At 56.8% G+C, this 24,294-nt stretch overlaps 1 protein-coding gene across 1 annotated transcript in view; it reads left to right on the top strand.

Annotated features, from left to right (window-relative positions):
- CEP164 (centrosomal protein 164) overlaps nucleotides 1–24,032 on the top strand; it is a 45,732-nt gene extending 21,700 nt beyond the window's left edge. Inside the window, exons 6-27 of the mRNA XM_081797360.1 lie at nucleotides 1,795–1,910; nucleotides 2,812–2,979; nucleotides 3,857–4,003; nucleotides 8,148–8,348; nucleotides 11,558–11,689; nucleotides 11,771–11,987; nucleotides 12,964–13,041; nucleotides 13,274–13,405; nucleotides 13,739–13,861; nucleotides 14,921–15,064; nucleotides 15,498–15,581; nucleotides 15,730–15,798; nucleotides 16,125–16,300; nucleotides 16,621–16,747; nucleotides 17,026–17,093; nucleotides 17,540–17,747; nucleotides 18,751–18,858; nucleotides 19,422–19,536; nucleotides 19,964–20,311; nucleotides 21,055–21,121; nucleotides 21,961–22,089; nucleotides 22,308–24,032. Coding sequence (XP_081653486.1) covers nucleotides 1,795–1,910; nucleotides 2,812–2,979; nucleotides 3,857–4,003; nucleotides 8,148–8,348; nucleotides 11,558–11,689; nucleotides 11,771–11,987; nucleotides 12,964–13,041; nucleotides 13,274–13,405; nucleotides 13,739–13,861; nucleotides 14,921–15,064; nucleotides 15,498–15,581; nucleotides 15,730–15,798; nucleotides 16,125–16,300; nucleotides 16,621–16,747; nucleotides 17,026–17,093; nucleotides 17,540–17,747; nucleotides 18,751–18,858; nucleotides 19,422–19,536; nucleotides 19,964–20,311; nucleotides 21,055–21,121; nucleotides 21,961–22,089; nucleotides 22,308–22,404 — 3,054 coding nt within the window. The 3' untranslated portion in view covers nucleotides 22,405–24,032. The remainder of the gene's footprint in view (nucleotides 1–1,794; nucleotides 1,911–2,811; nucleotides 2,980–3,856; nucleotides 4,004–8,147; nucleotides 8,349–11,557; nucleotides 11,690–11,770; nucleotides 11,988–12,963; nucleotides 13,042–13,273; nucleotides 13,406–13,738; nucleotides 13,862–14,920; nucleotides 15,065–15,497; nucleotides 15,582–15,729; nucleotides 15,799–16,124; nucleotides 16,301–16,620; nucleotides 16,748–17,025; nucleotides 17,094–17,539; nucleotides 17,748–18,750; nucleotides 18,859–19,421; nucleotides 19,537–19,963; nucleotides 20,312–21,054; nucleotides 21,122–21,960; nucleotides 22,090–22,307) is intronic.
- The last annotated feature ends 262 nt before the right edge of the window (nucleotides 24,033–24,294 follow it).

The following is a 24,294-nucleotide window of genomic DNA, read 5'->3' as shown; positions in this document are numbered from 1 at the left end:
AGACATGTATCATATGACCTCACTGATATGAGGAATTCTTAATCTCAGGAAACAAACTGAGGGTTGCTGGAGTGGGGGGTGGGGTGGGAGGGATGGGGTGACTGGGTGATAGACACTGGGGAGGGTATGTGCTCTGGTAAGCGCTGTGAATTGTGCAAGGCTACTGAATCTCAGATCTGTACCTCTGAAACAAATAATGCAATATATGTTAAGAAAAAAAAAAAAGATAGCAGGAGGGGAAGGATGAAGGGGGGGAAATCAGAGGGTTAGACGAACCATGAGAGACGATGGACTCTGAAAAACAAACTGAGGGTTCTAGAGGGGAGGGTGGTGGGAGGATGGGTTAGCCTGGTGATGGATATTGAGGAGGGCACGTTCTGCATGGAGCACTGGGTGTTATGCACAAACAATGAATCGTGGAACACTTCATCTAAAACTAATGATGTATGGGGATTAACATAACAATAAAAAAATTAAAAAAAAAAAAAGATGGAGTCTCCTGCCCTACCTCTCCCGTTAACTCTGATGTCCCAGAACAGACGGGGCTCCCGTCAGCGTGACAGAGGGAGCGTGGGTCCTCGGATGGGGACTGGCCCTGGTAGAGCTGGGTTTTTGTGCCTTAGGCTAGGGAGAGGGGAGGAGCAGGAACAGGGGGGCTGGCATTTGTGGGACGCCTTCTCTGGGCCAGGAGCCGGGCTTTATGTACATGAGCTAACATAATCCTCACCATTAGCCCTGTGAGCTGCAGGTTACTGTCCCAGTTTATAGTGGAGGAGACAGACTCCCCAGCTAGAAAGTGATAGAGCAAGAGCTCGAGTCCAGGCCGACAACACTGCCATCCCCCTGAGGCCCCACCCCTGCAGGAAATATTTGAACTTCTCAACAATAGCCCTCTTTTTCACCAGCTTGCTAGATTTGCCTAGACACCCAAGCTTTAAAATGAGATTTTTGGGGGGCGAGGCACCTGGGTGGCTCAGTTGGTTAAGTGTCTGACTCTTGATTTTGGCTCAGGTCATGATCTCAGGGTTGTGAGATCGAGCCCTGTGTTGGGATTCACGCTGTGTATGGAGTCTGCTTGAGATTCTCTCTCTCCCTTTGCCCCCCGCCCCCATGAGATTTTGTTTTTTTGGGTTGCGGTTTTTTTTTTTGGATACATGGTGTAATCAGTGCCTGACTGGGAAGGGGGCATCGTTGGCTACTGATGGGACCTGGGTACTTTGGGGGGTCCCGGAGTGAAGCAGTGGAGCACCTTATCTTCCTCCCTTCGGGTGCCCAGATGATATCTTTTCTGTCTGGAATATAGCGCTCTCTCCTTTCACCACGTCCCCATCTCTCCAGGGTCCTTCCTCTTCCACACATGCTTGGCTGCTGCCTCAGTCACTTCTGCCCATCATCGCAGTGTCTCTGTCACTGGTGCTGCAGGGCTGGGCCTCTGTGCATTTGAGGGTTCACGGATGTCTCAGCTTTCTCTTTGCAACTGCCAGTGAAGGCTTCCGATGACAGGAGGCAGGATTTTCTTTTTTGTATGTTTTCTCCTGTAGTCTCTGGCTTCTGGCTCTGCAGACCGTGGCTGTGGCCTCTGGCTCTTCCTCCCTAGGCCAGCCAGGCCAGCCCTGGCAGCAGCTGTGAGCCTGGGGACTTAGCCAAAGCCCTAGGGGGGCCCATAATACAGTAGAGGGGCCTTCTCTTCTGTGTCCCGAGTGGTCATCCTACTCAAGAGCCACCTCTCAGTACTTCCTCCTAGGTGCAAGAATTGGTTGGAGAATTAAGGCACTCAAATGCTGACCTCCCCAGTATGCATTTTCCCCTGCTCCTTGCCTACAGGCCCAGAGGCTGGGAAGAGAAGACAAGGATGGCAGCCAGTCCAGCCAAGATGAGCTGCAGAGCAAGCAGTCCAGAGGCTCGGAGAGGTACAGTACGTGGGAGGCCACCCTCAGGGACCTTGGGGATGGGGTGGACTTGGGCAGAATGCCTGGCTCAGTGCGCTCCCGCCTGAAGGCAGATGGTGAGCTGACCGGATGGCCTCACAGAGTCTGTGTGCGTGCGCGCACGCGTGTACACGAGCGTACCCTCGGATTCTGCACCGAGACAGGATGTGGGTACATTGGGTGGGACTTTGTGCGGCGCTGTGGGCCCGGGCTGGAGGAACTGGCTGGAGGGTCAGTACCGCAGCTCGGAGCTGTTGCCCTGCCACATCAGAAATGGCTGCAGCCAACTGTGTGTGCGTGTGCGTGCACGTGCAAGAGACACACAGACAAACCGGGAGGGAGAGCGGAAAGACTGGGAGAGAGAGACAGGGCCTTCCAGCTTCTGAGGCTGGAGCCACAGTGAGAGGAGAACTACCACCCTGGACGAGGAGGTGGGGCAGTCATTCTGCTTTTTGAGCCTGGAGGAGCTAGCAGCCTTCCTACGAGCTGCAAGCTACAGCTTCGTGCATTTTCTGTAGTCTGACCATTCCAGTCTGGCTTCTCTCTTTCTCCCTATTTTCTGCTCAGTTCTTCCATCCCTGCCTGGCCTCAGTGATCGTGAGCGCTGGGAGTGGATACAGCCGTGAGAGGGCCCAGCTCTCACCCCGGGACGGGCAGATGCAGCACAGGGACCCGGGAGGGCAAAGGGAGAGCTCAGTGGGGAGGTTCCCTTTCCTGCTTTTCTGGCTGCTTTGCCTTCCATGGCTCCCTGTGGATGTAGGGCCGGGGCTGGGGCCCTGTCTGGGAGGAGGAATGGACCCAGATCCACATACCACACTCTCCAGTTCTCTCCCTGCTCTTCAAACAGCAGGCCTTACTCTGCTGCTCTGGCTGGTCTGACCAGGTTGTCTCCTCCACTTGTGCCTGGGAGGTGGCACCAGAGTCCCCTTCACAGCCAGGCCACCGAAGAAGGGCCTCCGCAGGCCTCTGAGGGGCAGCCCAGGCAGGAGCATGCAGAAGAGCCTGGGGAGGACTTTGCAGTCAGCCCCATCCCGCCTGGTTCCCTGCGGAGGTAAGGGGGAGCTGGAAGCCTTCCAGGCGTGTAGTTGTGGGTGCAGGGGCTGAGAGAGGCTGCTGGGGGTGCCTGGAGAGGTGGGGAGCTGGGGTGGGTTCGCAGGTTTCCACTGAGTGCCCCACGTGAGCTGGGGAATGAGGAAACCTGCTTCTTCCTAGTTCTTAGTCTATAGCTAAAATTGGGGTGCACCATCTGATTAGGGGAGCCTAGAAACTCTTGGAAGCATCTCCTGTGATCCAGCTGTCTTCCTGCTAGGGGCTCGGGCAAGACTATCTCCCATCTGGGCTGTGCTGTCAGGGGGGCATTTGTTCCAGTCCCCACCTGCCCGTGCTCCCCACCCCTTAGCAGTCATCCCACTTCTAGTCCTACAGCAAACCGAAGGAGAGCCCCATTTTGTGCTGGGCCCCTGGGGGAGGGAGGTGCAGAGTCCTAGGCTTCCCTGAGGCTAGCTGAGGGGACCTTTGTGCCCCAGCCTGGCCCAGAGCCTGGCTTGCATTTGCTAGTTCTTCTGTTCCCCTGGTGAGAGGAAGATGCTGGTTTTAGAGCACATTCAGTTGGAGTGAGTCACTGGGGGAAGCCGAGCAGCAGTGATATTCGATGTTCGGTGCACAGCATCCACTGACTACCTGCTGTGTGCAGAGTCTCTCCTTGGGCGCCGTAACCCTTCCGCAGCCCACATGGACGTGTCTGTGGCCTTCAGTGTAAATAGCTGGGGAAGAGGCGGGGGAGGGGGGGAGAGTGAGGCCCGAGATAGGGACACTTAGTTGGGGCTGATTTCCCTTGTCCTCAGGGCTCTCTGACCCTGAATGGGTGCATCTAGAGCCTCTTGCCTTCCCACCAGCTTTAATACAGTTGCTTCCTTATTGCTATCAAGGGAGGAGACCCCAGACCCACCTGCCGCCCACGAGAGGGGCAAGGAGCAGCGCTCCCAGGTCACGGAGCTGGGCCTTGGGCAGGAAGAGGCCAAGGAGCCCGAGGAGAAGGTGGCGGCCAGCCCTGCCCCGCCAGTCTCTCCAGAGGCGTAAGGGCCAGTGTTAATGTCTGTCCCCGTCCTCCCTTGTGTGTGCTTTGCTTTAGTGCCCACCACTCTTGGGTGGTAGGGAGGGGGTGGAGTCGGGGGAGACTGAGTGTGCCCTTTGTTCTGTGTGCCGCTTTGAGACCCCAGGCAGCTGTGAATGAAGGTGGACGTGAGGGCTAGCAGAAACCCGGTAATCCTGTTTTCCCCTCTACCAAGCACTATTTTTCGCTTTCTTAGCAACATTTTATTGAGGTATTTACATGAAAGTACATAAATCTGAACTGTACGAATCAACAACGCACGCCTACACGCAGATCAGAGGTAGAACATTTCCGTCCCTTCAGAAAGTTTCCTCATGCCCCTTTCCTCCCCGCGCACCGCCCCAGGTCACCACGCTTCTGGCTTCTGTCCCCTAGGTTTGCCTTTCCAGTTCTCCAGCCTGACATAAATGGAATTATACCGTATCCGGATAGGCGTTTTGGGCCTGGGTCCAAGGTTCACCTCCGTTGTTACCCACGCCCTTCTAAAACTTAGAGACCATTGAACTTTCCTCCTCCCATTGTCTCCTTCCCCTCTACTGCTTTCACAGCTGAGGAGACTGAGGCTCGCAGTGAGGGATTTGCCCAATATCACATCGCTGGTGGGGTGTCTAACCAGGACGAGGCTCTGGTCGCTGGAGCCCTCGACCTCCTACTCAGTGTGCGGCCACTGGTCCTTTTTTCTGCGTGGAGAGACAGGAGCCAGGGTTATGGGTTTGTTGCGTCTGCGAACCGAGTGCCGCAAAAGGATTAGGAACCGGAGCTGACTGTTGAGTAGGGACATGTTACTCACAGCTGGCAGGGCGCATGAGCTCCTGACTCTTGTCCTCGCCTCCACACTGCGCAGTGACGCAGGGAAGGGGCAGCCCCGCGTTCCAGGTGGTGACAGCTCTGACACTGAGGAGTGACAGGGCTTTCCCAAGCCTCCTTGGTGGCTGTGGACACCGGGGCAGGGTGCTTTCTATGAGGACAGGAGACAGGACCCTCTGGGCAGAGGTCAGAGGGCGTCTTCCTGGCAGCTTGGGGATGGAAGCTGGGCGGCCAGGCCCCTCCTGAGCTGTCTGGGTTGATGAGATGCGCCCCCTTACTTTGTGTTTCTTCTCCCAAACTGGTGAGGCCGCCCCTGCTGGGTCTCAGAGACACATTCCTCCACCACACAGTTTCACTTTACTAGCATGCTTAGGGAATGTCTTCTGTTCCTTTCCTGAGTCTTTTCAGGTCCCATAACTTCCCTGTTACTTGTCTTCACAGCTCCGTTTCTGTGTGTTGTGAGGAGTAGCTCTGTGTCTGGGTCTCATTTGTACCTGTGGGATTTTAATTTATGGAGGTGACTGAGTGACAACACAGGCCAATGCCATTAAGGAAGAATTTATTACTTATGTTTCCAGAGAGAAAAGGGTGTGCCATGCCATGCTAGGCCACAAGGGGAAGGAGCAGGATGTGTCAGGAGGCAGAAGAGGCGAAAAGGGAGAGCATGGCCCAGAGCCTTTATTGGGGTTTCCGTGGGAAGGAATGGGCAAGGCAGGGTAAGTACCTCGAGTGAGTGTGGGATTGGATAGTTTGAACAATGTTGGCGGGCTTTGGGCTATGGGGGTGGCCCGCCAGTTGCCTGGTTCCCGGCCCAACCCTGCAACCCTGCGACCCTGCTTGATTTGTGATTTGGTGTGAGTTCTGGAAGAAGATGCTTCTTGTGTGGCGCCCTGGGGGATTGGTTGGTTTGCATATGAAAGACACGTTCCCTGCCATCAGTAAGAGCAGGCTAGTCCTGGGACCCGCCTTCTCTCCTCTACCAGCAAACTTACACAGATATCAAAACATCATAAAATAACAAAAAACCAAAACCATGATTCATGCAGTCTGTCGCCTTTCACAGATGTTATCAAGCTGGATCAGAAGGAGTTAGGGGCAGAGGTCGGGCCAGCAAGCAGCCGCCCCTGTGTGTGCTCTCTGCGGCCTAAAGGCCTGGGTCCGAGAGTCAGGAATAGCCTCCCCTTGGTGATCCCGGCACCTCTCATGTGGTGTTTGTAAAAAGGGGGTAAACGAATTTAAACCACTGGGCCGAACGTGAAAAGGATGGGATCTCTTTAATTGCAATTTTAGGGGCGGTGCAGCCAGTCGAGAATGTCCTGGGCACCACCGCCTCCTCCCTCCCCACCGCCTGCCCTCCCCACTCCTTCCCTTCCTCGGTGGCCAGCCTGAAATGATGATGCCCCTACGGAGCGTCCTCTTGGCCGCTGCCTGTTGGAAACTGGGTCTGTCTGATGCTGACACCTGAGGAGTGGCCTCGAAATCAGACCCGCCTCTTCCTCTGGAGGCTTCATCTTCCCTGTTGTCTCCTCAATCAGTCGGGCCATCGTTGACGGCCTTGGACCAAAGCGGGGCGTTAGGGACACTTAGAGCTCTAAAACGGGGACAAGGGGAAGAGCCTGCTGGAAAGCAGCCCCCCTCGCCTGGGTGCTCGCCCGTGCGCGTCGCCTGGGCGCACACTGCTGCGCCATCTGAGGTCCCGTCTTTCCGCAGCATCTGTTCCTCGGGCTCCACATAGCTACGCAGCCCACAGGGGAGACAGACATTCAGAGGTACCATCTCAGGGAAAAAAAAGATGTTTTCAGCCAAGGCTGGAAATGAGTTGGAGGGTTGATGAGGCGGAGAGCTGTGGGGGGAGTTTCTCTCGGAGAGCAAGACTCTCAGAAGAGGTGGTGACAGTGTCTCTTAGATCCGCATCAGTTGGGCTGGGTCAGGGGACCTGGAGGAGAGCCAGGAATGGGAAGGGGGATGGAGATGGGGTTGAGAGCAGAAGAGAACTGAAGGCCTGGCCCAAGGCTGTTTCCGGTCTGAGTTAATGATTTTAGGAAAGGGGGAAGGAAAGATCTTAATGGTATTTCAGAGACGTCAGGAGCCTTTTATGTCTTCCTTCTCTCTCTGGGCTCAAGGGGCCCAGACGGAATTCCAAAGCCCTTGTTTTCTTTGCTCTTCTAGTCTGATCCCGGCCACCGCCTTCCATCTGCTGCAGTGAGGGGAAGGCGGTCCTGCGTCCCCTCTTCCACTCTTGCTCCAGTGCTCCTTGGTGTGGACCGTGCCCATGCTGCTCCTTGGTGTGGACCGTGCCCATGCCGCTGACGGGGCTAGCGTGCCTGGCCGGCCGTGCCTGCGCACTCTCGGGGAAGGGTGGTGGTTGTGTGGCGAGACCAATTTCTAACAGAAGATGAGGGACCTGGGAATGCACACAGGCGCTGGCCTTTAGGAAAGCTGCTCCCAGAGGCGAAGTACTTTATCCCTCTTACGCTTTCGTGCCTCCAAATGTTCTTGGGTTTCTTTCTGGGCATTTCCTTCAAGAACCCTCATTACTTCATAGACATCTTTTCCACCAGGACCATTATTCCTTATCTTACCACCCACCTTATGCATCCAGGTTAGCACTGAATTTCTTTTACCCATTTCTAAGCATGGAGTTAACTCTGAGCAGATGAAAACGTGGCATCATCAAGGAGAGATGGAGCAGGACATTCTTGGTGCACTCTTGCTACTGGCTTTGGCTGAGGGAACAGTCTCCTGCCTGGCTCCCTTGGCCTTCCTGTGCTGGACCTCCATGGACTCTTCTGGGTGTCAGGGCTAGGAGACTTGCTGCTGCTTCTGCCTGTGTTCAGTTTGGGAGGCAGAGAGCAGCCTCTGGGGACTCCCCGAACTGCTGGTGGGAGCCTCGAGTAGCAGGCAGAGCCCTAGTGGGGACACAGGAACAGGGCCATGAACCATCCTGGGGAGGACTCCATTATGGGCAGAGCTTCAGTCTCTCCCTGTGGCTGCCAGGTCTTGAGCCACATCTTCAGGTTTTCACATTCGGCTACAACCTGCCAGGTCCCCCAGAGCCTAGTATGGGCTACCCTTCTCTCTTGGCCCCTGGGGCCGTAGCCACAGTGGGGCTTGCCCTGTGAACAGACACTGCCTATATCTTTGAGGGGCTAGCCTTCCCACCGGCCCGGGGGTGGCCTGATTTGCATATGTGATTCCTGACCCCTGGGCCCTCCATGCGGATTCCTTGTGTGTTGTTCTGGATCTGTATAACAGGTGGATGTTAAATCTGGTGAAATGCTGTCCCCCACCCTTGGCAGGCGATCTACGGAGCCTGCAGCTCCCCCAAAGCAGGCTTCATTGAAGGCCATGGAAGAGGCCATGGCCCAGGACCTGGAGCAAGACCAGAGGCAGCTCCTGGAATCGAAGCAGGAGAAGATGCAGCAGCTGCGGGAGAAGCTGTGGCAGGAGGAGGAAGAGGAGATCCTCCAGCTTCACCAGCAGAAAGAGAAGTCTCTCAGGTCCTGCCCCTCCCCTTCGGCAAGCTGCCGGGGCCTCGCAGTGACATGGGGAGCAAGCGACCCCCCGTCTCCCGCCCCGGAGACCCGAGGCCCCACCGAGACTCCTCCTCCTCCATGGCCTGTGCGGAGGAAGGGGCTCCCTGGTTCGTCTTTTCGGGAGGGAGTTGGGAGGCGTGATAATAGTGCAAGTAGCTAACACTTTTTGAGAGATGGCCCTGGTCCCTGTGCTTTATATCTGGTAATTGGTTTAGTCCTGAGAGTGGCTCTTACGAGGTACTGCTGTCAGCCCAGTCCTACAGGATCTGTGATACAGATGAAGAGACTGAGGCATGGACAGGCTAGGTGCCTTGTCCAAGGTGTCGAAGTTACTGAGCAGTGGAGCCAGGTTAGCCCAGGCAGCTGGTCCCTGGAGCCCGTTTTCCTAACCACTATGTTGTCCTCTCTCTCAGGAGTCAGGGCCCTGTTGGGACCCAGTGAGATTGGTGGGGACCACATAGTACAGTCTGAGGTGCTATTTCCCAGAACCCAGAAGTTTCTATTTGGGTTCCTGCTCTTTATGTAGCTGGCTGGGACGCCCTCAACGAGTAAGACACTTAAGGCTGGGCTGGGTCTGTGTGGATGAGATGATGTGTACACATCTGTAAACAAGCTAGAGGTTATTTTTACAGGAAAAGGCCATCCAGGGCTGGCATGGCAGCTCCAGAGTCACCAGGTCCCTGGCGGTCCTTTAATCTCTCTGCTGCCTTTAAGTGCTGTCTACTCTCAGGGTCTCTTCAGAGTCCAGCGTGGCTTCTGGATCCCCAGCCATTGTGTCTGGGCCTCAGGCGGGAAGGATAGGGACAGAGTACAAAAGGGGTACCTTCCAGCTCATTTGGTCCATTTTAAGGTACGTTCTTGGAAACTTCACCCAGTAACTTCTGTTTATTCTTAAAGAAGTTCTCTTGGAAAGTTTACTCAATAATTTCCATGCGTATCTGATGAGTTACCCCTGGCCACAAAGAAAACTGGGAAATGTAGTCCTTGAGTTGGGTCTCTTTACCTGACCGAATAAAAATCAGTGCCCCTATAGGAAGGGAGCATGGGAGAGTGGCTATTGAGAACGTAGTCAGCAGTCTGTCGCAGGCCCAGGGCGGGACAGAGGCTACAACAAGGTGTTAATATATTTTTCACTTACTTGGCAACTTAACTAAAGGCTAAATCTTTTCCTCTTGGACAGAACATCCAAAAGTGGTAGACTTATTTTTATATCATACATAGCAAAGAGTGCATAGAATGTTTATGCTTAACTTCGACTAATGGAAAACCAACACCCAGCTACCCAGAGGACCGGGGACAGTCTCTCTCATTAGCCCAACACAGGATCTGCTGACCCAGGGCCCATCCTTCTATCACCCCTCCCGGATCCCCTGCCAGGCAGCACCTTCCTCTTCCAGCCAAATGAAAATTGGGGCAGGGGCCTGCCTAAACAGGGTATGACTTAGCTGATCTTAACAGGCAGAGCCTAGGAGGAAATCCTGGTAGTGTCTCCCTGCCAGCCCACCAGGCTCTTCCTCTCTTCCTGGCCACCCTGGGCACGACTGACTGTGCTTTCTGTCCCTCGCCAAACCCCCAGCTCCAGAAGGCCGCCAAGAACTCTCTTAGGTTGTGGTGAAGGCTAGCATGCCAAAAGTATCTGACTCAGGGCCTGAAACATGGTAGTTGCTCAGTAAATGGTAGCTCTTGATTTTATTTCCAGTTGAAGTCATTGGTTTCAGTGGCCTTCAGGAAGTGATTTTTCTGTAGGCAGTGCCTTGTCAGACTCGCTATGAAATAGTTTATTGCAAGAACCCTGTTTCTGCTTACACATGAGCCTTTCTGAGGCCTGGGGCCATCTGTGCTGGGCAACTTCCACTTGGTAGAAATTTCTGGAAGCCACAGCTGACCTTGTAGCGGATACTTCTTGAATGAGAAGGCAGGCAGGAAGGCAGGAAGGCAGGAAGGCTGACCCTTAGTTTCTTTAGTTATAAAACGAAGAAATTGAATTTAGTTGTGAGATGAAGAGAGACGGTTGTAAATGAAGGATATAACCTCTCAGGGCCCTCCCAGCTCTGACATCCTGTGGTGATGTGTGGAAAATGGAGCCATAGAACAAGGAGAAAGGGTTTCCGGGGAATCTAGGAGAGAGGATTTTTATTTAACTCAAATTTTCTATCACAATGGAAGAGAGTAGTGGTGCAGGTAACTTGAAATAGAAAATGACCCTAAATCTTTTTTGGCTTTGGAATTCACCAGGAAGCTTTTCAAAGACATTGTCTTCTGAATCGTGTTTTTCTTAGGCTTGAATTCCTGAGCGCACAACACACAGCCCCAGGTCCTGTGGGGGCTGCGTGGGCAGGGGGATATCTGCCTGGGATGAAATGTTCACCGTCGTTTGTCCGTAAATAAGATGTCCCTTATGGATCATCGGCGCTTACTTATAGTTTGGGGCTGGGTGATGCTGTTCAAATTCCACAAACATTTATGGAGCACCTACTTCACGTCAGCTACTGTGTTCAGCACCTCGGATATAAGACTTTAAGACACGATTCTTTCTCTGGAGAAGCTCCCAGACTTGTAAGGAAAAGAGACACACAAAAGATGAAATGACTATGTGTGGTACAGAGCGGCCTGGGATTAGGAAGGGCCTCGCAGAAAGGGTAAAAGGAACAGAAGGGCTAATTTATGAACTTGGAGAGACTTGGGAGACTTCTCTGAGAGGAGGAAGCTGGGTGTTGAGCGGTGAATATGGCTTTGTCAAATAAGGGAATTCTCGGGGGAGGCACCAGCAAGAACAAGGGCCAAGAGGCGCGGAGGAGTGTGGTGGGGTTGAGAGGCGGTGGCTGGAACCGTTGATCAGGTTGTAAGTGAGAGGACGCGGCACCAGAGCTGGGTTGGGGTCAGACTGTCTCTGTCCTCGAGTGAATGCCATGCCGCGGTGTACCTGTGGGCAGAGGGGAGCCTCTGGCAGAAATGCTGTTCTGGGATCAAGCAGCCTGTTGTCCTCTTGGCTGCTGCCAAGAGCAGGAAGCGTTCGTGGCCCCCTCTTACCCTGGAAGGTGTTAGAGGGAGGCAGCAGGACCCAGATTTAGGAAACTTCGCAGGCGAGCTACAGGCTTTTGGAGGCCGAGAGTTGGAGATTACAAATAGAAGAGTGGTTCCTCCAACAAACTTGCCTTTCTTTTCCATCCCAGTTACCTGAAGGAGCAGCTGCGGAAGGCCACCGAGGAGGAGGAGACTCAGATGAGAGAGGAGGAGAGCCGGAGGCTGTCCCAGCTCCGGGCCCAGGTGCAGTCCAGTGCGGAAGCAGATGAGGGCCGCATCAGGTGAGCGCACGGTGGGCTGGCCGCCCCTGGCAGTGCCCCGAGTGCACAGGCCCGTCCCATTCCGTCTGTCTGTCCGCTCAGGGCTGAGCAGGAGGCTTCCTTGCAGCGGCTGAGAGAAGAGTTGGAGTCTCTCCAGAAGGCTGAGAGGGCCAGCTTGGAACAGTGGAGCAGACAGATGCTGGAACAGCTCAAGGAAGAGGTGGAGGCCTCGGAGAAGAGAGAGCACGCTGCCTTGAATGCCGAGAAGGAGGCGGCTTTGCAGCAGCTCAGGAAGCAGCTGGAGGGGGAGAGGAAAGAGGTGAGCCCACAGCGTGGAGCCTCCCGTTGGACGCGCCCCTGGGCTGCCTGGAGAGGGGCCAGGCGCCAAGCTGGGCGGGGGGGCCAGGCACAGAGGAGGTGTCCCCACAGCTGGCATGGGACTTGGAGACAGTGGGTGGGCCGACTGGGCCCGCCACCTCCGCGTGGGCCCCGCTGTCTCCGGGCAGGTGCTAGCCCGGGTCTGCATGGCACAGGGGAGGGGATGGCAGGTGTCCAGGGGCTCTGTCCAGGGCCGGCACTAGCTGGGTGCTGTCCGTGGCAGTGAGGAGGGTGGAGGGGGAATGGCGTATGGATCTGGGAAGATTTTGTGACTGAAAGAACTTAGATCAGACCAGAGGTTCTGAGAAAAAGGTGGCCTGTCCCCATCCCTGTCCCCAAGGGGCATCTGCGATGACCTTTCGTCTCTCCGGCTGTAGAGAGATTGCACACTCAGAGGAGGGTTTTCTTCTTTGTCTGTACTCCCCATGTCTCCAATCCTTTCTGTCTCCTGATGGTCTGTCTCTAGGTAAGAGTAGGAAGTAAGGAACAGTCAGGCCACGTGGAACTTTTTTCCTTGGGTGAAGGTGAGCTTCAGCTTTTAGATAAGGAGAGACTACAGGAGGTGGGGGAGGGCGTCCCTGTCTCACAGGTGTTCAGGCCAATTGTGCCAGACCTCCAGCCTTCATAGCCTCGGGCCCTATTCATAGGCAGGAGCGTGACCTGTGTACCTGGGGCCTAGCCCAGAGGGGCAGGGGGATGGGAGCGGTGACCGCTCCACTCTGGCCTTCATTTCCTACTCATTTGCTAGTAGCAGCCTTTAGGGACGGAGTTATTTTGGGGGAACAAAGATGTGTCTCTGCGGTTCCCCTCGGTCCTTTAGCTGGAAGGGAGTCAGGCATGGTCTCCCTTCCTCCGGGTCAGTGTCCGGCCAGCCTTCCCTGCCCCCCGGCTGTCACAGGCCCCTTGTTGCTCCCCAGGCCGTGGAAGCGCTGGAGAGGGAGCACCAGGCCGAGCTGGAGCAGCTCTCTTCCTCGCTGGAGGCCAAGCACAGGGAGGTGAGGTGCAGCCGGCCCTGGGCTGCCAGGCAGAGACTGCGTCCTCCTCCCTCAGCGAGAGCCTCAAGGCCCCTTCGCTGCCGGTGGGCAGAACTCGGCCCCATGCCTGCCCCTGGGGCAGGAGCCTCCCTCCCACTGAAGCCCCCTGGGGATGGGTGCTGGGCCCCTGGCGAGTCCCTGAGGTTGCTCTGCAGCGCTAAGTGGCCCGTTCCCTGTGCTGGGGCCTCCTCAGGTTGTCTCCAGCCTCCAGAAGAAGATGAAGGAAGCTCAGCAGAAAGAGGAGGCCCGGCTGCAGGAGAGCCTCAGTCGGGCAGAGCAGAGGGCTCATCAGAAGGTTCACCAAGTGCTTGAATATGAGCAAGAGGTAAATGCTGGTGGGCTCCTTCGACCTTACGTGTACCTGTCCTGGGCGCTCCGTCCTGGCCCAGGGGCCCCTGCTTTGCTTTGGAAGGCTCAGCTGGGGCTAGAGTTCTGGTTGCATTTCTATGCCTCCGTTCCCTTGAGGTTGGCGCTTCTCCACCCCCGCGCCCCTGTACGTAAGCGGGGAGGGGTGCTGGGATGTGGTGCCTGCACGTCACGAGTCATGCGTGTAGGGCACTGGGGAGGCGTGCGTGTACTCCACCTTCGAGTGCCTCAGTCCCCATGCGCTGGTCCACCCTCGGGCCTGCATGTCACATCCCCGCTGCCTACCCTGCAGCTCAGTGACCTCCTGCGAGAGAAGCGCCAGGAGGTGGAAAGGGACCATGAGAGGAGGATGGACAAGATGAAGGAGGAGCACCAACAAGTGGTAGCTGAGGCCAGAGAGCAGTACGAAGCCGAGGTGACTTGCCCCTTCCCCTGTGCACACATTCGGCGCGTGCGGGCACGCGCAGCTGGCAGTCCTTGGCAGCTGGGTGATGCCCTGCCCTGTTGCAGCCCTGGTTCCCGGTTTACTCCAGCAGCAGCAGGCGGCTGCCTTCCCTCCCCGAGCGGCTGCGGCTCACAGATAACCGAGTTCGTACCCCGTGCTAGCACTGTTCTCAGCTCCCGATGTGTGCGGACTCATTTAGTCCCCCCAACACCCCGAAGAGGTGCGGACTATCGTGACCTCCAGTTGGAAAGTGAAACGGAGACTCAGGAGCGCAAGCACCTTTCCCAAGGGCTCTGGGCTAGTAAGTCGAGGAGCTGAGCTTCAAGCCCCGACTGTCTGGCTCCCAAGCCTTCAACTTTAACCACCCCAGCACCATGCCATCAGGGTTAACCAAAATTCCAGGACATCATAGACTGGCAAGAGGCAAACACTCCTTAGAGCTGATCCGTCCATGTTCAGCCTTCCCCCCCGTAGGTGAGAATGTGGCACCACACCAGCTTGGCTGGCTCACACTGGGGGTGAACAGGGGTGGCGGTGGGGCCTGACTTTAGCTCCCAGCTGGGCCTCTGCCCGGGATGTCTAGGCTCCTGTTCCGGTAACTGGAAACTGTGTCCCGGCCTGTCTGTACGGTCTTTCCCACACAAAAATAGCCGGCCTGTGATAAAACGTAGCTGGTTCCCTTCCCAAACCAATGCGGACCTTGCTGAAGAGCAGTGCTAATTTATTAGTGACCTCTCTTCCCTCGAGGAAGGACGCTGTGCACAGTGGACAGCAGGACAGGCAGATTTCCACGGCAGGGGGGTGTCTCATGGCATCTGAGCAGTGTCTGCTTCCGCGGCAGAGAGGGGTGCAGGCTTTCTGTGGGGGGAGGCCTGGGCGCTCCTCCGTGCTCTCCTCCTCGAAGAGCTGGCCCTCGGGAGCCGCTGGGGTCCCCAGCCTTACTGACTCGAGGCTGCCGGGAGGGGCCGTGGCTTTAGGGGTGTGAGGGCCGCTGCAGCTTCCCCGCCAGCAGCCTCCCCTTCTGGGCAGGAGAGGAAGCAGCGGGCGCAGCTGCTGGGCCACCTGACCGGGGAGCTGGAGCGCCTGCGCAGGTCACACGAGCGAGAATTGGAGGCCGTGAGGCAGATGCAGGACAGGCAGCTCGAGGACTTGCGGCGTCGGCACCGGGAGCAGGTGGGGGCTCCGGGCGGTCCCGGGGCACCAGGGTGGGTGAGCCCCCTCTGGCACCTCCATGCAGGAGAAGTGCTGGGGGCAGGCAGCTGGGGCAGCCGCAGATCTGAGCCTTGATAGCTTCAGGTGCGGGGGTCTCTCACAGGCCAGGGCACGCATGGTCCTTTGTTTTCTGGGCCAGCGAACAGCCCCGGGCTTAGAGGAGGTCAGCCCCCACAGGACCCTGGGTTTGGCGCCTTTGTCTCTCCTTGCCCCCATTGGGAAGACACAAGGTGGTACTTTCCCGGCGGCCTGCAAGGGCAAGTGGGATGAGGCTGAGCCTTAGCTTGGAGGCTGTGCTATGGAAGGGTGGGTCCAGATCTCCCTCCTGCCCCCTCAGCTCATGCCTTGCACTCTTCCTACACTTACATCTTTCACTCTACCTATTTCTGTGCAGGAAAGGAAACTACAAGATTTAGAGGTGGAACTTGAAACCAGAACCAAAGATGTCAAGGCCAAATTGGCTCAACTGGATCTCCAGGTGAGAGAGCAGGAGTTGAGGATAGCATCTCCAGGGGCCCTGGACCTTGGAGTGGTAGCGCCCCAGGGAGAGCTTGGGGCCTCCTGCTCCTTAGACCCAGGGCGTCTGGAGCTGGCCAGACAGCCCCATTTCTTCCCCACCCCCGCAGGAGGAGACCGCCCGAAAGGAGCATCAGCAGCTCCTTGATGTGCAGAGGCAGGTGGCGCTGCAGAGTGAGGTTTGGCTGGCTCCCTGTCCTCCCTCGTCTCTGCCCCGTTCCCTTTACCTTCCCTCCCTCTCCCCGCAACATCCCACCTTTTGCTCACCCGATCTGTCCCGGGCTTTAGGGTTCCAGATGCTGTTGGCAGGATGCCACAGATAGCCCAGCTGGGGAGCCCCAGGGGGTGGGGCTGTGGAGGGCGGCAGAGGCCACACACCTCCTACCCTCGGCGCAGTGACTTCAGGGTGCTTGAGTTCCACGCTCGCTCCCATGCTCCTCGGGGTCCCTGTGCTGCTGCTGCCTGCCTTGGTCCCGCATGTCTCCAGGTGCTTCTATCTTTTCAGGAAGTCACAGCCAGCTATCAGCACTTGGAGGAGTCAAAGAAGGAGCACACCCACCTGTTGGAGTCAAACCGACAGCTCCAAAGACTCCTGGATGAGCTTCGGGCCCGCAAGGTGGAGCTGGAGTCCCAGGTGGATGCGCTGCAGACCCAGAGTCGGAGGCTGCAGAAGCACATCAGGTGGTGTGGGCACCCTGCACTTGGCCTCCCCTGCTATATGCCCTCTGACATACCTGGGCCCTGGCTGCTCACGGCCCAACTATCAGGCAGGGGTGGAGCCAGGCAGAGGGGCTTAGCTGCATTTGTAGGGAGTATGGGGTGAGAGGTATGAACAGCTGGGGGTCTCTGGTTCTACCGGTCATGCCCCAGTCCTGCTGTCTCCCTAAGATCAGGGCTTGAAGCCCACCCCAGCAGGCATGATGGTGTGCTGCCCGCCCTGCTTCATCATGTGAGCCTGTCTCCCCCCTGCCCCCCAAACCCCACCTCTACCCCCATCACAGCGACCTGGAGGCTGAAGCTCAGAGGAAGCAGGACACACTGAAAGAGCTAGTAGCTAAGGAGAGTAACGCCTCCCCAAGTTCTGAGCCAGATCTCCACATTGAGGACCTGAGGAAATCCCTTGGGACAGTGAGTTTCTCTGTGCTGTGGAAGGGACAGGGTGGTGGGACTGGGGCGGTGCTCCAGGAGGGGTCCTGGCTTTGCTTCAAAAACGACCTTAGCCTCCTGTCCTTAATAGTCCCAGTTCCCCATCTCCATCACTCAAATGATATCTATACACGAATGGTGCCCAGCAGCTCCCCCAGAGCCATTTCTGTATTTAGGCCCCTGGGAGGGGCTTTGGGGGGGTCCTTTGAGCCGGCAGTGTATCTGATATTCAGTGGGCCTTTTCTACTGTGTGTCCTTAGAACCAGACCAAAGAGGTATCCTCTTCTCTCTCCCAGAGCAAGGAGGAGACCAACTTGTCCTTGGACAGGTGAGTTCTGATAGCCTTAGTTTGGGTCCAGGATTCCATGAAGGGGTGAGTGCCTGCATCACAGACCTGGGGTGATCACCAGTGGGGCTTGGTTCGGGGACGAGGACCTGAGGGACGGAGGGGATTTCTTTAGCAAGCCAGGAAGGTTGACCCATTGTGACCACTGACACAGCATGCTGGGGCCTGCTGCCCTCTGGTTGAGGATCAAGCTGATGGGAGTGTCTGGCCATTTATCTGGAGGCCCCAGGCCCAATCCCTTTAGAGGCAGGGTGGGAGGACTCTGCAGCATGCTGCGCACTAGAGTGTGAATACTTGTGTATTCATGCCCAGCCTCGTAGTCTGTGCTCAGGCTGGGCATCTGTCGGGGAAGTGCTCAAGTGACCCAGAGCAGTTCTCAGAGCGTGTGTGCTTTCCCTTTCCAACCCCTCTGCCCTGCCCTCCCACAGCATCCAGCACTACCTCTCCGCCGAGGGGATGGCTCTCCGCAGTGCCAAGGAGTTCCTGGTGCGGCAGACCCGCTCCATGCGGAGACGGCAGACGGCTCTGAAGGCCGCCCAGCAGCACTGGTGCCGGGAGCTGGCCAGTGCTCAGGAGGATGCCGACGATCCCCCAGGCACCAAGGCCCTGGAAGATGCGCGCAAGGACCTGGAGGAGGTCAGGGGCCTTGAGGAGAGTCTGCCGGTCCTGCGGGGGCTGGGGTGGGGGGCTGCTGGGGGCAGCCAGGGCAGCCGTGGCTTCTGGTAATTCTGGGTTCCCCGCAGCGTGGTCACATCGGCCCGGGGCCACTGGACAGGTGCTGCAGGTTATTGATCTCCGTGAGGATGAAAGCACCTGACATTTACATGTCAATGCTCAGTGTACAATGCTTTCTTCGTCCTCACAATGTGCAAGGCAGTGGTGGGACTCTCACTTTCTAGGTGAAGAGTACAAGTAAGGTTTTTAAAATTTCACATCCAGTGCTTTTCTGGCCCGTCACCCTAAAGATGTGGTTTATAAGTGAATCTTCTGAGCACACTGGGCATAAGGCTGAAGTACTTGTCTGATAGCCTAATTTCCAGGGAAAAGGAAGAGACTTCATGGTGCCATCTGAGGGCCTTGGCCAGCAGCTCAGGCCTGCTCCCTTAGAATTCTGTTGGTGCCCGCAGGCTTACCAGGGGCATTTGCATGCTGCCCTCAGGCCCTCATTGCTCTGCTGCATGCTGAGAGGGAGGGCGGTGGGGGCAGGGACAGTAATAACCCTAGGGTAGCATGTTGTAACTCTTTGAGAATGTGTTAGGTGCGGGCCCAGGGCTCAGCATGTAACTACCTCATTGAATCCTCATGACCCTAGAAAACTAGTATTTCGGGACGCCTGGGTGGCTCAGTCAGTTAAGGGTCTGCCTTCGGCTCAGGTCATGATCCCAGGGTCCTGGGATCGAGTCCCACATCGGGCTCCCTGCTCCGCGGGGAGCCTGCTTCTCCCTCTGCCTCTGTCTCTCATGAATAAATAAATAAAAAATCTTTAAAAAAAAACCAAACTAGTATTTCTCTTCTTGAGAGGACAGTCCAGAGAGGTGATTTGTCCAGGGTCACCCAGCCAACAACCACACACAGAGCTGGGACTCTAGCACCTGCGCTGAGACCCCGTGTCTGTCCTCCCCTTTCTCTCTGGCGGCAGGAGACCAGGCACCTGGATGAGATGAAGTCGGCCATGCGGAAGGGCCACGACCTGCTGAGGAAGAAAGAGGAGAAGCTGAATCAGCTAGAGTCATCTCTTCGGGAGGAGGTACAGCATGGTGGCCAGGGCCTCCCTCTTCCTTTCCTGGGCTGCTGTTGGGTTCTTTGGTCCCGTGGTGGGGGGAGCTGAGCCTCTGGGGCTCCTGGGCTGGGTTGCTGAATACATCTGTGCGGAATAGTTCTGAGCAGACCCGGAGCCTCTTGCTGCAGGCTCTTGAGAGGCACTGGCCCTGCCCTGCGGGGGTTCCTGAGGAGAGCTGGGCCCCGGGGTTTGGGAATGGACACACCTAGGCTTCCCTCCTTTTCCTGCGGCCTCCTCCAGGGTCCTCTGGACGCTCGAGGCGTGGGTGTGGCAGGAGGGAAGCCTAGGTGGAGCCATCCTGCAGGGGGAGTTTGCTGGGGGCACGGGCTCTGGTCCTGGGGCCCTGCTGCCTATGTGTCAGCCCACTGTGTCCTCCCAACCCCTGCTTCCCTCCTCCCATGCGGCAAGGCAGCCCGTAGGGTGTCCCTCTCCCAGAATTTTGGGTCCCAGAGAGTCCGGGGCCGTCACACGGACAGTGGGCAGAACACAGAGGGCAGGCACCAGTACTCACTGCTGCTCGTACCCATCAGGCTTCAGATGAGGACACGCTGAGACGAGCTTCCACCAAGAAGGTGGTGACATTTGACCTCAGCGACACGGAAGACATGAGCAGTTCAAGCTCCGAATCCCACCCCCTGCCTCACTGTGAGTGGCAGTGCCGGCAGGGGGAGGACCATGGTATCCGTGGAGAGAGGGGGACTTGGGGGGGGCCTACTAGGAGCCAGTGTCTGGAGCAGGCACTCAGTAACGCTTGGGAGGAGTGACCCCATTGGGGTTTGCCAGCACACAGGGCAGAAAGGGTCAGGGGCCACCTGAACATGCAGAGACCTTCTGGTGCCTTCTGCGAGGTGTTCTCCCTCTGCCACTCTGGTCTGCAATGGGGCAGAGGGCCATCTCCTCTCCCTTCCTTGCCCGCTCCCTGGAGAGGCTTTTTCCCCCTCAGCCAGCTTCCAGTCTGCACCCTCTGGCCCCCATCAGCCGAGGGGCTATGGCCCACAGACCAGGAGGGCAGCCAGGGCGCTGCCGTGCCTGGGGCCGTCCTAGGCCCTGAAGCTGAGTCCTTCCCTTTTAGTCAACCTGACTGCAAGTGCCACCTTCCCCTACAAGTTCCAGTACTTGAGCAGCTCCCTGCAGCGGATCAGCAGCCAGCTGAACGGTGTCCTCAGCATGCTGGGCAGTCTCAACCCGCAGCCGCCACCACCCCTCTTCGCTTCCACACCAGCGCCCACCCTGCCCCGGGACCGCAGGAGCACCTCCATACCCGCCTGCCCCTCCCTGGCCCGGGTCTCAGCCTGGCCGCCGGCGGTGCCCACATCCACCCAGTGGGCCTGGGACCCCGGGCTGGGCTCCACGCTCTCCTCCTCCGTGGCTCAAACAGTGGACGACTTCCTGTTGGAGAAGTGGCGCAAGTATTTTCCAAGTAAGCCTCCCTCCCTTCTGCCTCCTCTGCCGGCCCCTTGCCGCCCCCAGCTTTGGCATGGCCCATCCCATTATGGGAGGAAGATTTGCTGGTGACCCTGAAGCCACAGGCTCTGTGAGTCATGACGGTTGACCTGGAGCTTGGGCTGACTGCAGCCTTTCTGATGGGAGCTGGAGCTCAGCAGAACCTAAAAGGTCATCCCTGTCCTCATTGTGATAGCTGCCATCTTGTGCCTTGTGTGAGGGGCCACACATGAGTCCTTCTAACAACCCTCTGAGGTAGTAATATTTATCCCCCCCTTACAGATGAGAAAACTGAGACTCAGGTTAAGGGATATGCTCCAGGGTACCCAGGGAGTAAGTAACACACTGGGTTTTGGCCCCCCGTCTCTATGACTTCAAGATTCTGCTCATAACCCCTTGGCCATACAGCTTTGCCCTGGTTCTGGGCGAGGGGGCCTCTCCTGGTCTCTTAGTCCTGATGAAGAAGGTGAAAAGCCATAAAAACACAGTTACTTTGGGGAAAAAGTTACATATCTGTCTTAACCCAAATAGAAAAGTAGATTAAATTTTACAAATAAACAGGACAATTCCCGTCTCTCATCTGTCTCTCACCTCCAACCACTGAAACTTGCCCTGTTGTTGTGTGTCTGTGGGAGGCGGGAGGTGCACTGGTGAGCTGGGAGGTGGCCTGCTGGGACTGGCTTCCGTGACCCATTTCTGGATGATTTCCTCCTTTTCCAGCTGGAGTCCCGTTCCTCAGCAGCGGCCCTGCCCCACTGGAGAACAGGCTGGGTTATGTGTCTGCCAGGTAAGCCTCCCTGGGCAGGCGGCACCTCCCAGGGGAGCAGAACTCTGGTTACGTTGCCCAGAGAGCTTGGACAGGTCCCCAGGCCACAAAGTTGCGTGCCTGGGTCTGAGGTGCCTCTACCACCACCAGAGAAAAGTCTTACTCACTGAGGTCCCAGTGGCGGCCGGCCGGTCTCACCTGGCCCAGCTCTGGGAGGAAGCTGCCTGCTAGCCCCTGCAGGGAGAAATCAGCCTTGGCAGGACCCTGTTCCTTCCCCTGGCCCTTCCTGTCCTTGAGCATGGCTTTTGTCTTTGCCATTGAGCTTGTTGTCTGTTCCCGCAGTCCTGCTGAGCAACATCTGGAGTGAGAAGGGGCACCCTGGGGGAGAGACAGATGGGCAATTACTTAAACCTGTTGTTAATTTCCCATTCATCTTCTTCCTTGCCAAATATATCCCCTGCCCCCCCTCCACAGGCCCCCAACCATAAGCACCCCCACTTACCCTTTGGCCCACTCAGGAGCTGATGCTGGGCAGGTATTGGAGTCAACAGAGGGGAAAGCTTTTGCTGGTCAGATTGGCTGGGACTAGGCCGATGTGGGAGCCCTGACGTCAGGAGTGTTCACCCAGGGGAGGGGCCGGGGGGGGGGGCACCACCTTGTCTTTGGGGAACTGATGCTCATCATTCCAGAAGGGCATTCTTGCCAGCAAAGGAAGCTTGGAGTTGCTAAAGCCACCCCGCGAAGGCCCTGGCTGGTGTATGGGGTGTGTGGAGAGGAGGGAGAAGCGGGTCGACTGTCCCCTTCCTCCAGTCCTCTTGCCTCCTCTCTCCCTCTCCTCACGCCGGCCTCCGCCTTCCCAGTGAGCAGCTGCGCCTCCTGCGGCGGGCCCATTCCCACGGCTCCAGCCCTGAGGCAGGCAGCACAGACTTCCAGAGCATGATCGAGGCCAACCGAAAGTGGCTAGAACATTACAGGAATGACCCCAAGTTGTATCCTTTGGTCCCCAAGTCTTGGCCCCTTCCTGCTGTCATTGCTGGGATGGCTGAGGTGGGCTACAGAGCTTGTGTTTGTGCCCTGGGTGGTGGTGGTGGTGGGGTGGGGTGGGGGGCGGGGCGGCGGTCCAAGGAGGACCCTGTTTGGGCCTTGGCCTTTCCCTGGACCTGAATAGCTGACTTGACTGCAGAGTTTTCCTTCACCTCGTGGCCAGACAGCTCTTCTCTTCAGTGCCCAAGCCGGCAGCTACCTCGGGCCTTCTGCAGCTGGGCCTGGATGAGACCAGTAGCCTGAGGGTGTATCGCTGCTGAGGCCCCGAGCCTCTCCTGCACCCAGACCAAGTGCCTGAGGAGCTGCCTGCGCTCTAGTCCTTCTGAGAAAGCTTTCTCCTGCCCTATTTGCTGCTGCCTGCCCCACTCAGAGGAACCCGGCGGCGGGGCCGGAAAGGATGGTACCACTGGAATACCGTAAGCCTCCCCCCTGAGACCACGCATCTCAGGGTGAAGAGTGTGGACTTCTGTGAGCTCCTGCCTGGACAAGGCAACACCGATGTGGGGCCATCAGAGCCCGGGCACCTGCAGGAGGAGGTATTAGGAATTGTCTTCTGAGGCCAAGGGGCCTGCAGGGCACTCTGTGCTCGGGACTCCTGCGGTTATGTGTGTATGGTCCTTAATTCACCAGAACGAAGCCCCCCAGCATGTCTGTACCCTGGGACCAGGCTCTAATACCTCAGCCTCAGAGAGATCAGACCCTTTTCTTTTTGGTAAGTCTCCTTTCTTGAGCACTCTATCTCAGGATTGGGCCCAGAGCCCTGCCAGAGGTTGCTGGAAGTTGGCCCCCAGACGTTCTGCTGCCTGTCCTCCCTCTACTGGCTCTGTGCTTTCCTCAGGGGCGCTCCCTTCCCTTCCCTCGGGCTCCTTCCCCCCAGCTCGATTCTCAGGTCACAAGCACACAACTTTCAAGAAGCCACAGGAAAAGTCTGGGATGGCTTTGGGTTTGCATCTTGGTTTTCTCTTTCTGGGCCACTATGGGGAGAGTTGTGGGTTCTTGTTTCCACGCCCCTGGCAGCCCTCCTCCGGGCTGGGCTGCACTGGGCCTGGCTCCCTGCGGTCCCACCTCCCGTCAGAGGGCTCCTTGGCGGGGGGCGGCTGTAGCGGATGTTCTTGGACATCTGTCCTGTCGTTTAAATAAAATGCCCCCGTGTTTGTCTTGAAAGCTCTGGGGTTGCCCCTGCCTCTCCACGGCACAGACACCAAGTCTCTGCCAGGGACTAAGAAACTTTCTACCCCACCCCAGACACACTTTGTAGGCATCAGTCTGCCATAGAGAAAAAAAAGTCCATTTTGCTCTTTGGCTCATCCCGTGTGCATTGGGGCTAGCGCACGTATTACAACCAACTCCGGTGACAAGCCTGTGTTTTCTACATCAGTTAAATCCCTGCAGGTCCATTTGCCACAAGGCAGTTTTGTGAATGCGTCTCCTCTTTGAAGGCCTTAGACACCTAGGAGGTGTTCTTAAGAGGGAGGAGGCAAATTTACTCATGACAACAAGCCTGTAAGCTAGGTGTATGGATGAAAACCCAGAGGCTCGGAGACCCGGAAGGGCCTGAGGTCCTGAAGGAAGTCAGTTGCTGCCCAGCGCCGAGCCCCCGGCCCCATCTGTGCTCCCTGTCCCTGTTGAGTGGAAGCCTTGGGAAGTGCTGATGTGCTCCATCTCTCCCTCCCCCCACCCCTACTGGACCACCTACCAGCTGGAGACTCGTGCCATCTCCCAAAGGCCATTTGGCATTGTTTGCTGCATGCACACAAATGAAAGCTAAGCCCCCTGATGTCCTAAGCTGGCAAAGTTAGGTGGGTTTTGTTTTCTGCTCCAGTGGTGTGAGCAGCCAACATAGTTTTGGGTTTGCAGCAACAAAATTGCTGGGAGAATCAACCGAGAAGGCCGTGTTTCATGGATTTGCATAAGAAAACCAACTACAAATTAACCCAGCCTCCTCTGTGTCCTAGCTGCTCTGTTGGAGGGAGGGAGGAAAGATGCTACGTGTGTCCAGTACCTTCCGTGTGCAGGTGCTTTTCAGATATCTCATTTAACCCTCTTAACCTGTGAAGCTGGTATTATCTTATAGATGGGGAACTTCAGGCTCAGAGTGGTTAAATGACTACAGCTCAGGTTTGCCCAGGATTTGAACCTAGATCTACACC

The sequence above is a fragment of the Leptonychotes weddellii genome, chromosome 11, assembly GCF_054177405.1.
Source record: "Leptonychotes weddellii isolate Sample4059 chromosome 11, ASM5417740v2, whole genome shotgun sequence".
Lineage (NCBI taxonomy): Eukaryota > Metazoa > Chordata > Mammalia > Carnivora > Phocidae > Leptonychotes > Leptonychotes weddellii.
Note: the sequence above shows the minus strand (reverse complement) of the source record. Positions and strands in the feature narration are given on the sequence as shown.